Source organism: Mesoplodon mirus, assembly GCF_964341445.2.
Source record: "Mesoplodon mirus genome assembly, chromosome: 2".
NCBI lineage: Eukaryota > Metazoa > Chordata > Mammalia > Artiodactyla > Ziphiidae > Mesoplodon > Mesoplodon mirus.
Window position 1 is genome coordinate 166,499,431 of NC_138977.1, and position 12,830 is coordinate 166,512,260.

The 12,830-nt window shown below is 41.6% G+C and overlaps 1 protein-coding gene across 3 annotated transcripts in view; it reads left to right on the forward strand.

Annotated features, from left to right (window-relative positions):
* Nucleotides 1–12,830, forward strand: part of CC2D2A (coiled-coil and C2 domain containing 2A) — a 136,776-nt gene that overhangs the window by 47,096 nt on the left and 76,850 nt on the right. For all 3 annotated transcript variants that reach the window (XM_082629876.1, XM_082629877.1, XM_082629878.1), the window contains 2 exons: nucleotides 7,271–7,480; nucleotides 8,424–8,530. In XM_082629876.1, the coding sequence (XP_082486002.1) occupies nucleotides 7,271–7,480; nucleotides 8,424–8,530 (317 nt within the window). The remainder of the gene's footprint in view (nucleotides 1–7,270; nucleotides 7,481–8,423; nucleotides 8,531–12,830) is intronic.

Sequence of the window (12,830 nt, forward strand, 5' to 3'; positions counted from 1 at the left end):
GGCTAGGTCAGCGTCTTTATTCACATATCCAGGTTAGCTGCCCTGATTTTTTTTCTTTTCTCTCTGTCATCTCACATATACTGCAGGATTATTTCCCCCTCATTTTCTCTTTATTATATAACTGGAGATTTTCTATCCTCGCAAATCCTTTTTATGGTATGTTCCTCAGCTCTGGTACCACGCTGCCTGATTTGAGTCCTGGCCCTGTCACTCACTGGGCGAACTTGGCTCTCCCCATCTCTGTGCTGCGATTTCTCCATCTATAAAATGGGAGTAATAATAGCATCTGCCTCCTAGGATAGCTGTGCAGATGGTTAAGATAATACATAAAAGTGCTTCAAACAGAGCTCAGTGAGGGCTGGCTGGTGTTGAATAGACAGTTGCCTGCTTTCAAATTTAATAACATTGCTCTTGCTTTCCTGAAATGTCCAGCAAGGTTCACCTCCTTCAGAAACTCGTGTAATTATTTCAATACTGCTAGTGTGAAAGAGAATAAGGGGATATAAGATCATTCTATATAGTTATAAAGAGGCGTGTTCAACAAGGAAGACACAGGCCCAAGTCAGAGAATCTGAGCAGTTGGGTGTCCTACTGGGTTGTGCTTCGGGAAGCTCCCTTGAACACTCTGGAGCTGTTTCCTTAATTGAAAAATCTTCATCATCTCTACCTCATACGATTTTTGTGAGTATTGAGGTGATGTATCTGTTTGCACTTTTTTTTAAATGAATTCCTATAAAATATTGCTATTACAGACAAATAGTAATGAGTGACTACTTTGTGCAGAAATGTGACCCTGGGAGTAGGTTTACAAAACAAACATAAACCGAAGTCCTAGTCCATGTGGGATTTATCATCTATTTGCTTATATGACAAAGATACGTCATATAATTAGTGATCCAGACAATACTGTCTTATGCATGCGTAATAATCCATCACCTTATCTCTTCATCCATCCAACCATTTCAGCAAGAAACACTGATATAATGAAGCAAAACATTATGGGTTAAAATTAGAAAATAGAAGAGTAATTACTATGGAGAGTAGGATCTTGAGGGAGCCAATTAAGATTAATCTTATATGTCTCCTTTAGAAGTTCTGAGCTAATTGGGAAATGCACAGGAATCAGAGAGGGATGCAGATTTCAGTTGCAACTAAGGATAAAGCTGGACAGCAGAATGCTGCTTGGACACAAGACCAATTGGGCTTCCGGCTCCATCTCCCAAGAGTTCTGTCCCCCCATCTAGAGAAGGGCCCCAATGATTTCACCACATGGACTGCCATGGAGAACCCACGGGGCCAGTGAGCAGGCTCTCGGGAGAGAGTTGAGAAGGGACAGCTAGAGGCCACTGGTTACTCTGCCCAGCAAAGAATTTGGACCAAGGGATCCTGGGCTCCAGTTGACTCACTAATCAAACAGTCTTCCTTCTCTTTTGGGAAGGAGCCAGTGGGGATGCGCGAGTGGGGAGAGCACAGAGAGTTTCCTCCCAATACTTTTGGGAGGGGAGACCTTCCTATCTTGTGAGCAGAAACAGGACAGTAGAGGAAGATAATAGTTCCTCTACGAGAGGCTGGTCATCCTGCATCACAGAGCAAAAGATAGAGAAGGGAGAAATCTAAAGGGGCTGAAGTCTTCCAAGGTCATTTCATAGAAAGTTAGGCTTCAAACATAGCAAAGCATAGAGACTCTGCCAGCGTGCCTAAGAAAGAAGCAAAGGTTATATTAAAGGTTATAAAGAGGTAGGAATAACCTCTTTGTTTCTCCTTCCTCTTTGTTTCCTACCTCTTTGTTACTCCTACCTCTTTGTTTCTACATAACAGGCTGCCTATTAATTTCACTGTTGATTTGTATACGTCTTTTTTTTGTTTAATGTGTTTATGGAACTTTCTAGTAATTCAAAAAACAATGCATTTCTTTCAGAGTTAATTTTTTACAGTTCTATTGATTTACTAACTTTTACCTTTTCTTACATTTATTCAGGTCTGTCTGATGCCAAAATCCATTTTTTCTCCCCTCTGTTCCATGTAATAGGCTTGCCTTTAAGAAGCAGTGTTAAATGCATATGGCCTATATTTTCAGTCTAATGTCCAAACATAGCTTATATCTGGGAGTTTTGACACAATGCAGGAGCAGAGAAATAGATAAACAGGCAGTGATTGTTTTATTCATAGATCGTTAATCTATCTTCTCTCTCCTTCCTCCACTACCCTGAGAGTAAGAAGAGCAAATACTGTTTTATTCCTCTTCTAACCCTTGCACTTGGCAGGAAGCCTGGCATGTAGGAATGCCTCAGTAAAAGTGTGAATTGAATATCATTTAAAAGACTTAGTTGAGCTGAATGGATCTCGAAGAAATTCCTTGTTTTCTACTCCTCTCCTTAATTCGGCTGTCTCTCCTATAAAACAGTAGCCCTCTTAGGGCCTGGCTTCATCCTGGCAACCAAATGATGGAAAACCAAGTCAGTGTGCTAGATCAGGAATTGGCAATTCCTTGAGCCGTTAATGGAGCTTGATGAATGTACACTTCAGAGCTCTCAGGTCTGATGCTAACCCAGCAGGACTGACCAAACCCATCCTGGATGGGAGTCAAGCCTGGCTCTTCTTTGATTAGACTGCCAATTCAAATGAGGGAGTGTATGTCCTCCTATTAGATAAATTAGGAGGTTTATTTAGAAGGGAGTTGGTATTCAGCCCTCCTTCTTTGAACATTTTCCTTAATTACAGAGGGAAAAGAAGTGGTTTTTAAAAGTGAAATATTCTGCAGCTCCTAAATTGAGATTCTTTTTTAGAAACCATTAAGGATAGAGAAATGCAAAAAGAGATTAGATATTGTGCAGAGAACAAAGTTAAACCTCAAATGAGAAAGATTGCAATTTAATACCTCGTAAGAAGTAACTAACCCAAAACTAAAAAACAAAAATTCCAAATGAGACATTGCAGGTAAAACATAAACAATATTATGCAGTTTGCCTAAGCATAATAGCAAAGTAAGTTTAGGGTTGCTGAAAGCTGTTCCAACAGCCTCCATCCTTCCTTCCTTCCTTCCTTCCTTCCTTCCTTCCTTCCTTCCTCCCTCCTGCCTTCCATCCTCCTGCCTTTCTTCTTTTCTTTTTAATTATTTCCATCCTCAACTGAGTCTACTATATTCTTAGTTGTGCTAAATTCTGGAAACTCAGAGGTAGCAACATTCAAACTTGGCCTTAGAGAGACTTTGTGCCTAGTGGAGGGAGACAGAAATGTCATGAAGTGTTAAAGGCACAGTGATTAGTAGTCAACATGGCATTCCCAGGGACATATGTGTAGCTGCCTCCTCTTTTTTCAAAACTGCACACTAATCTGAGGAATTTGGCATAATTCCAACCTCCTTGTTAATCACGACTTGATAAAACTATCACTTTCCCCTTCCACTATTCTCAGCCATTTTTCACAGAAGCATTGGTCCCCTACTGTGTAATGAGCACTGCAATAGTCAGCACTCTTTGGGTTGCAAGTGACAGAAACCCATTGCAAACTAGCTTAAGCAAAGAGAGAACTTGGTGGCTTACAAAACTGGGAAGGATCTGGAGATAAATCACAAAATGAAGGAGGGGCTTTAGGAACTAGGAAACTGGGACCGGGAACTCTGTGCCAGCAGGTCTCTCTCTCTCTGCCTCTCTTTCTTCTGGTTCTCCTTGAATGTTGACTGGTCTCATTCTCTCCTGTTGTAGGCAGGCCAGAATTCCCCATGTGTTAGGACCCTTGATAACCTAAGCTTAGAAACTCCAGAGGAAAGGGATCATATCTTTCCCCAAGTTTCACATTATCAACACCAAGGACAAATTAGTCAGTTTTAAGTGACTACTTTTAAGTGACTAGTCAGTTTTAAGTGACTACATATGCCCCCCCACCAACCTCATGTCCTAGAGATACACCCAGAAGATGGAGAATGAGAAAGCTTCCCAGAGAAGACCAGAACAACATTTATAGAATCTACTGCAGGCTCTGGGCTGGATTCAGGTTCTGTTGCTATTATTTTCCCAGGACAAATATAGAAACTTTTATTTTAATTCCACCAATGATTGTTCTTTTTCTGTCCAACCTTAAAAATTCTGTCTCTGGGCTTCCCTGGTGGTGCAGTGGTTGAGAGTCCGCCTGCCAATGCAGGGGACACGGGTTAGTGCCCTGGTCCGGGAAGATCCCACATGCTGCGGAGCGGCTGGGCCCGTGAGCCATGGCCACTGAGCCTGCGCGTTCGGAGCCTGTGCTCCGCAACGGGAGAGGCCACAGCAGTGAGAGGCCCACATACCACACACACACACACACACACACACACACACACACACACACACACACACACACATTCTGTCTCCATCGGAAAGCAACTCTGAACACACTGAGAACATCAGCAGATAATCCATGTGCATCACCTCTGATAGTTTGCGTTTTCAGTTTTCCACTGAAGACTGAAGAATCAAATCAATTTCAAAATTAAAATAATATACCCTATAAATATTATTTATTTTTAGGAGAAATTTTTTGTACTGTTTTCATGATAGTTTCAGAAAAGAAAACAGATACAACAGAAAGAAAGACAAGAGACTAGGGGTCTTTCTCCCTAAGAGGAAGAGAGTTGGGGGTCTTTTGAGCAGTCTAACCCCATGCCCACCAGGAGTCCTGGAAGCTTTTTCACTTGGTTGAGCTGAGCTGAAGGCAGAGACCAGCAGCAATCATTTAAACATGGGCTAATGAAGATTTGGGGGAGGAGACACAAAGTACAGCTGACCTAGGTAACATTAGGACCATACTACCTACCTTACTTACTCATACTAAGAAGAGTACAAGATGGAACCTGAGGGCCACACCCTGAGCGACTTCAGAACTCTGCAACCCATAGTAAGAGGAACAGCAAAGCAAGGACCAGCAGGAGCCAGACAATTGGAGAGGAATTTTCCATTAGGTCTGTGGACTGATGTTTAGTGGTACACATCTTTGTGAGGTGGGAATTTTTTAATTCATCCAGGTGGTCAGTGTGACAGTAAGACACAGAGTCACTACATGCAGATTAAAAGCCTCTAACATGAATGCAGGTTATAACTGGATACTTTTGCTTGAATGAAAGAAAAGAGATGGGCCTCCATTGTTGCAGTGTGAAGTGTAAGGATATTAATGTCAAAATTAGGACTTCCGTAAGGTACAAAATATTGGAATATGACCCCAGTAGGGACAGGCTTTCCTCCCTGTAAATCCAAATGGAAGTTCAATTCAGCATATTTTGGAAGGTACTGAGGTATAGTCAGTGCATTCTTATTCAAGCATAGCATATTTGTAAGCACATCCCAGTTTTACAAGAACATTTTTAAAAAATAAAAAATCTATAGGTCTTCTCATCAAAGACAGACTTAATGTTATTTTATAGAAAAAACTTGTTCTTTTATGAAACATAGTGTACACTGTACAGGCATCCTGTAGGAAATCATAAGTTCTAAATATACATTAATTGTCTACTAATTTGGGGGAAAATAAGTATGAAATTGAATGGCTAAAAGGAAATATACTCATATATCCTTACTCATGAATACTGGTACAAAGCAGGCAACAAGACAGCCCAACAACAAATTTACTGGTAAATGAAGTCTCATGTGTATATGCTTTACTGTAAGTGCAAATATTGGTACTATTTCAATGACTAATAGTAACTGAAAAGCAGACCACACTATATAACAAATGTGAATACATTTTTGGACATGTATACATGTACATACACACAGTGTGACCTCTGTTTTCCATACTTAGTCTGATGGGGAGAATGTTAGGATCTTGTGATGTAGGATTCTAACTCTGGAGCCCCCTCTTCCAGTTTCCATCCCTCCCTCTGCACATCTCAGACTTCAACCTTCCTGCCCCAAGTTATAAAGGTCACACCCCATTTTCCCCCTTTCAATCTATTGTTGCTCGCAGACAGGACTCACTACGTTGTAGGCAACCAAAAATCACTATGGAATTGTTGCAGGAAGGGGGACCCCTTCCAGGGCCCAAGCGTGGGCTCTTGTCTAATGACCAGCAGTTCCCTAACAGAATGAACCAGGTGATATGTGTGAAGTGCTTTATATGATGCCTAGTGACCTACAAAATGCCAACTGGATGTTTTTCCTCAGCCTCCCATTTGTACGATAAAGAGATAGAGGCATGGAGATGTGTAGTGACTTGCCCAAGATTCCAGAGCAAGTTAGAGGTGGAGCCACAGCTAGAATCCAAGGCTTCTGACCCCAGTTCAGCATCTTTACATAACACCATGAAGACGAATTAAATGGAGATTCCTGAACACGTTACCCACAATTAACATCGGGTAAATGCTTCACTTCTGACTAGAATATTTGCAGCTTCCAATTTACCTCATAACTTATAAATAATACATTTGGGCCACATAATCTTTTCTCGATAACATAAATAGCTTCCAAAATCTCCTCTCTGCAAAGGGGAGGATCGAGTGAAGTGTGTCAAACCCCACATCCTGACTGTAGTCAATGTCTATGACAAGGAGAGAACATGAAGACACAAAATCAAAAAGGTGTCCTCCCCACCTTGGAGCTCTGCAACCTCCAAAACTAGATTCACCTACAAGCAGCAGTGATCAACATAGAATATCTTGATGAGTTTAAGGAAGAAAAACAGAGATTTATCTGACACACTGTACACCAAGTGATCCAGGAAAGTCCCAGTGGAAATTTCCACTCCTGTTTTCTACACACTCAGCTGCCCCAACTATCTCTTCCTCTGTTATTTTGCAGACTGACTTTCTTCTTCCCAGGAAAACTAGGTGCCAGCCTGAAGCTCGGTTCAGTATGTTAGTCTCTGGCTGTTGTCTACAAACTAAAAACTTCTCCACGTGGAGAGTATATCTATGATCCAAATAATGATCACTTTGGATTAGAATCTATGCTTCTCTCATTAAAAGAATTTCAAGGTCACCAGCTGCAAAACCCAAGATTTCCAGGAAATGGGATAGTCTCATGACAAAGATTAGGGCTATGACTCAGTAGAGATAATCCCTAAAAGACCTAGGAAAGCAAGATTGAAATTATTTCTTTTCTCATTCCTTGCCCTTCATTTTACTTTTCAAGTGTTCAGAAAAGGGCAGGCCCCTAAAACCCCAGGGAAAAGGGAATGGAGCAAGGTTCTCCTGGCTTGATTAGGGTAGGAAATATTTTGCATCTGACTTTTCCCATTACACATCAGATCAGTATCTAGGAAGTGTTTTAACTGTGTTCCCCCTACACTCTGCTCTCTTTGGCAGGCAGTAAAATACATCCACAGGAGTCAGCATTTGATTGGATCTGGAGACCCTCCTGGAAATTTCCAACTGGACATTGATATTTTGGGGTTAATCTTCACACATCATCCCTGTTTTAGCCGAGAGCATGTTTTGGCAGCCAAACTGGCCCAGTTATATGACCAGTACCTTGCAAGACGCCAGAGACACAAGGCACAATTTCTTACTGACAAGGTACCCGTGATCACTTCCATGCCAATTGTTGAGGGGGTTGGTTCTCCTGAGGAGCCCAAACAACAAAAATACCTTCTAGCAGCAAATGCTCATGTGCTTCCTTCATGTTCCCTCTGTCTAGGATGTGATGTGTTGACCTACCTAGAGGCAAAAGAAAGGATACGACCATGTACATTTAATGTGTGCAAATTCAGTGGCACACACTTGGTTGAAAGAACGATTCCTGCAAACAGAGCAAGGGATCTCACCCACCGGCAGTGGGTAGCTGTGTCTTGCTTACGTGATCTCATATGATGAGACCATTCATGGCCTGAGAATCTCTGTGTCCTTAGAGACATTCTCATTGTTATATGTAATTTACCCTAACATGGTACTTAAACAAAAGTCAGTTGTTTCAACTGATGCGTAAGGAAATGTCTAGCCATTTTGGATTTACTTCTAATGTGACACTGTCCTGTGGAATCTCCATGGGTAGTTTTGACTATAGACAATTTTTGCCCTGACTTTAAAACCTTACTACCCAAATAAGAGATAACTCCACAATATCTCCTCCTATAGGTCTATAATTTTATGCTCTCTTTATATCACAAGAATGTCATTATATGTCCAGGCCCCAGAAAGACACCCCCCAACCTTGAAAGAAAACTTGTTTCTGAGACAGTAGAGTAAAAGTAGCATCTGTCATGAGCAGCTGGATCTGGGCCACAGAACAAGGATGGACACACACAGTTCTTTATTATTCCTTTTTTTTTTTTTTAAATAGAAGCAATAGCTCTCTGTCAAAATTCACTTCGGTGAAAGCATGGAGACGGCTGGATGCTTGCACATCCCTTCACAGGTTGCTGACATCATTTTGCCCTGGAGAAGTGGGTGGGTCCAAGCACATCACTTGTAGTAAGGAGTAGAGCTTCTAACTCAGATCTTGTATCCATATCTTTTCTAGCTCCAAGCTCTAAGAAATGCTGTTCACATGGGCCTTAATCCAGCAAAAACTCCTAAGTCTCTTGAAACAACCCAAAAAACCATCAATGAGTATAAATCTGAAATTCGGTGAGTAAAATCTATCATTATAACTACTGCTTTTTTTTCCCTCTACTTATTGAGAGTTTATATTTTCAGAGTTTTTTCTGAATGCACTGAATACATTAAGCCAAATGAAATAATGAGATATGTCGATTGTATTAACACCAAATTTGAAGTCAAAAAAATGAATGAAGATGGGAGGGCGCACAGGGGGAATAGGGTAATTGCACACTCTGCTAGTGTAAACAAATATTGCTACAGCCACCACTTCAGAGAGCAGCTTGTCCAGAGACGAGCAAGGAGTTGAAAATGCCAGCAGAGGACCCGGCAATTCTGCTTCAGACACATGTACTCCAAGGAGCTGTGTGCGCACGTGCACCGGACGTGTGTGCAAGCATTCCACAGCATCACTTACAAGAGTAAGAAGCTAGAGATAACCCCACACCAGAATGAAACCATCTGCTTTAATCTTATAATGAACCTCCCTCCCACAGTTAGAAGGACCGAATTAGATCTGCATATATCATGGATAAAATAGTGTTGAATAAAAAAATCCAGTTGTGGGCTTCCCTGGTGGCACAGTGGTTGAGAGTACGCCTGCTGATGTGGGGGACACGGGTTCGTGCCCTGGTCCGGGAGGATCCCACGTGCCGTGGAGCCGCTGGGCCCATGAGCCATGGCCGTTGGGCCTGCGCGTCTGGAGCCTGTGCTCTGCAGCAGGAGAGACCACAGTGGTGAGAGGCCCACATACCACAAAAAAAAAAAAAAAAAAAAAAATCCAGTTGTAAGAGGAGACTCGCTGTGTGATACAGGTCACAGCCCTAAAGAGCATGTGGAACAATACTAATGTGTTCCAGGTATGCACATGTGTGTTACATACAGACGGAAAAGACACACATGCCAGTTTCTTCCTCCAGGGAGGGAGAGAAGGGGATGGAATGGAGAGGTCTTCAAATGGAACTCTAACATTGCCAAACAAACAAACAAACATAAATTCTGAGTAAATGTGAAAAAATGTTAGTAAGTGTCATATTATTTATTATATGTGCTCTTCTATATCTTGAAATTTTTCATAATTAAAATTCAAAAATTAAAACCCTGATCATTGCCAAACAATAAGGAAACATACAACGTAGAATGTGAACATTTATTCTAGAGTCCTATTTCTCAGGGAAAATCATGGGTAACAGTTTTTTGCTAGTTCTTCCACATATAAATACATGTGTGTATACATATATATACACAGATGGGTTTATGTGTATATATTTTACTTTTTTAAAGAATCACATTGCATTTACCACCTTGCAACTTGCTTTTTTATGTAAAATGTATCTGAGACCTTTTCCTATAATAGTACATCTAGGTCTATATCATTGTTTAAGAGCTGACATTATATAGATTTTACATTCCCCATTAATAGGTGTTTGTATTATTCCTATTTTTTATTACTTTAAATTGTACTCTAACACTCCTATATGTATATATTTGTGTACCTGTATAAGTATTTCCACAGAATAAATCCTTAGAACAGGAATTAATAAATCATGGGGTTTATCTTTTTTCATTTTTATTGGAGTATTGTTGATTTACAATGTCATGTTATTTTCTGCTGTACAGCAAAGTGAATCAGTTACACATATACATATATCCACTCTTTTTCAGAGTGTTTTCCCATATAGATCATTACGGAGTATTAAGTAGAGTTCCCTGTGCTATCCAGTAGGTCCTTATTAGTTATCTATTCAAGGAATTTAAATGTATACTTTTCTCTTTACAATCTACCCTTGAGTTGGAAATTCTCCTACCAAAGTGAAAATTAGTGATGTTTGTACACTGTAGTTGTAAAAGTATGCAGAGTATGTTTAAAAATGAAAATTCGTATTTATGTTAAAAGAAAAGCACATTGCCTCCTCCTCGTGAAAGTAATTTTTGTTTTAGTATACACTGAGTAAGAAAAAGTGACAAAAAGCTACTCTGGATACAATGAAGGTTTGATGTGGGATTGCATTTATTAATCAGTATTTGAGAAACAGTAGCAGAATTGTGTGTGAGTCCTACAGACCATACCAGGTGGAGCCATGGATCGCAGACACATTGCAAACATCCTGCCACCCCTGGAGATGGAAACCACTGAGATTCAGCATTTCTGATGCAGTGAAAGAGTTGATTTTAGTCCTTTACTGACTTTTCACATGGTGGAAAAGCAAATTCTAAGCAGATGGCCTGTTCCTGGATACCTCATGAAGCGGACCTGTTCCCTGAAGCCCCCTGGGAGCTGCTGATGAGCCAGCTGCCTTGGAGCCCACCCCTAGGTATCTGATAGGTCCCAGGTTGGGGCAGCTAACCTCAGCCAGTGACGTATTTTCCATCTTATTTTCTGTAAGTGGCATCATGACCACATTGCTCGTCGTCTGCACTGGAACCAGGCTGTATTAAGAAAGGAAACACGGGTGTTCGTGCAATACAGGGGAACACTTTATTTAACCCTCTCCTGCATCTTCACCCTCACATATGCTCAATCTTGAACAAATAAAAAGTCTAGGATCTCAGATCCCCATCCAGCTACCACTTTATCCCTGTCTTTCCCTTCACAGCCAAACTTCTGGCAAGTATTTACTAATAAGTATTTTAAATGTAAATTTGCTAAGTACTGCTATCTCTACTCCCTCCCCTCCTTCACTGTCCAGTCTAGCCTCTTTTCTGCGCCCGCCTTTGCCCTGAGTCTGATCTTGCCACAATCCTGGGGAACCTCCGTGTTGCTAAGCAGAAGGGGACCTCTCAGCCCCCCTGGTACTTGGCATTGGGCACTGTCCCCACAGGGTGCCTGTTGAGACATTCTCTTCCCTTTACATCCACACACCACCCTCTCTCAGATGCCCTCACCCCTCTTCGGCCACCTGTCCTTCCCACTATCCTTTGCCTAATCTTCCTTCTTTGCCCAGCTTCTAAATGTTCAGAGTTCCTCCCAGGATTTTTTTTCTTTTTTAATCTTTTGTTAATCTGCATTTTCTCCTTAGGTGAATCCAGTCCTGTGGTTTTAAATATCATCTAGGGCCTCCCTGGTGGCGCAGTGGTTGAGAGTCCGCCTGCCGATGCAGGGGATACGGGTTCGTGCCCCGGTCTGGGAGGATCCCATATGCCGCGGAGCGGCTGGGCCCGTGAGCCATGGCCGCTGGGCCTGCGCATCCGGAGCCTGTGCTCCGCAACGGGAGAGGCCACAACAGTGAGAGGCCCGCATACCGCAAAAAGGAAAAAAAAAAAAAAAAAAAAAAAAAATCATCTAGATGCCACTGTGGCTCCCAAGGTTTCACCTCTGGGCTGGACTCCTTTCCACACTCCAGACCCCATCTACATCAGGCTTCAGAAAAGTGTTACCCGGCTCCCTAATCACAGTTGCCTTTTCCTCTTCCTCCATAGTCTGGCAACAATCTGTAATTAAATATTCTTTTGTGATTCTTTGCTTCTCTAGCTCATAGGTCAAATTTTACTTGCTAAGCGTTTTTTTTAGCATTTCTGAGAAACTATCTTGTCAGGGACTAAAAAAAGGAAGTGGAAAATATATCAGAAAGACTTAAGGTGTCATATAACTCAGTAAAATAATTTTATATTGCAGTTTTTTTTAAAGGAGGCAGGGGAAATAGCTGCTAAAGGCATGAGAGAAGAACAGACCACTAGGTAATGACAGATAATATTTGTGGACCACTTACCAGATGTCAGACATGGTTCTAGTATTAATTAACTCATTTACTCCTGCCAACAACCCTGTGAAATAAATTCTGTTATCATCTCTACTTTACAGATAAGGCATGGAGAAGTAAAATAGTTTGCCCAAGCTCGGCTAGAAGCAGGATTTAAATCTGGGTATCTTGGTTCCCACATCTGTGCCCTTAACCAGAATGCTTTACTGCTCCTGAAGAAGAGTGTTTCTTAGTCTAGTTCATTGCCTCCTAGCTTTTCTAAGGTCTTCCGAGAGTCCCAAACCTTGGCTACCCAACCACTAACTGGCCATCAGCTTCTACCAGCTTCCTTTTCCATGACACCAATTGAATGATCAGAAACCTAGACCTCTGTGTTTCTCTGCACCATCTCCAGACTAAGTCATCACAAGTACAACCAACTTCCAGACACAGGCCTTCCTTCTGGGTTCAGGAGGTGATGATTCATGAAACACTGTGGCTATGGTTTCCTAGGGCACTCTGTCAGTCATTTATCTATGTGTCTGTCTCCTGAGCTAAGCTATAAACTCCCTGAGAACAGAGACATCTACTATCTCCTAGGACCCACTTCTGAATCCCCTGGAATGACACCTGATACTTGTCCAAGAAAA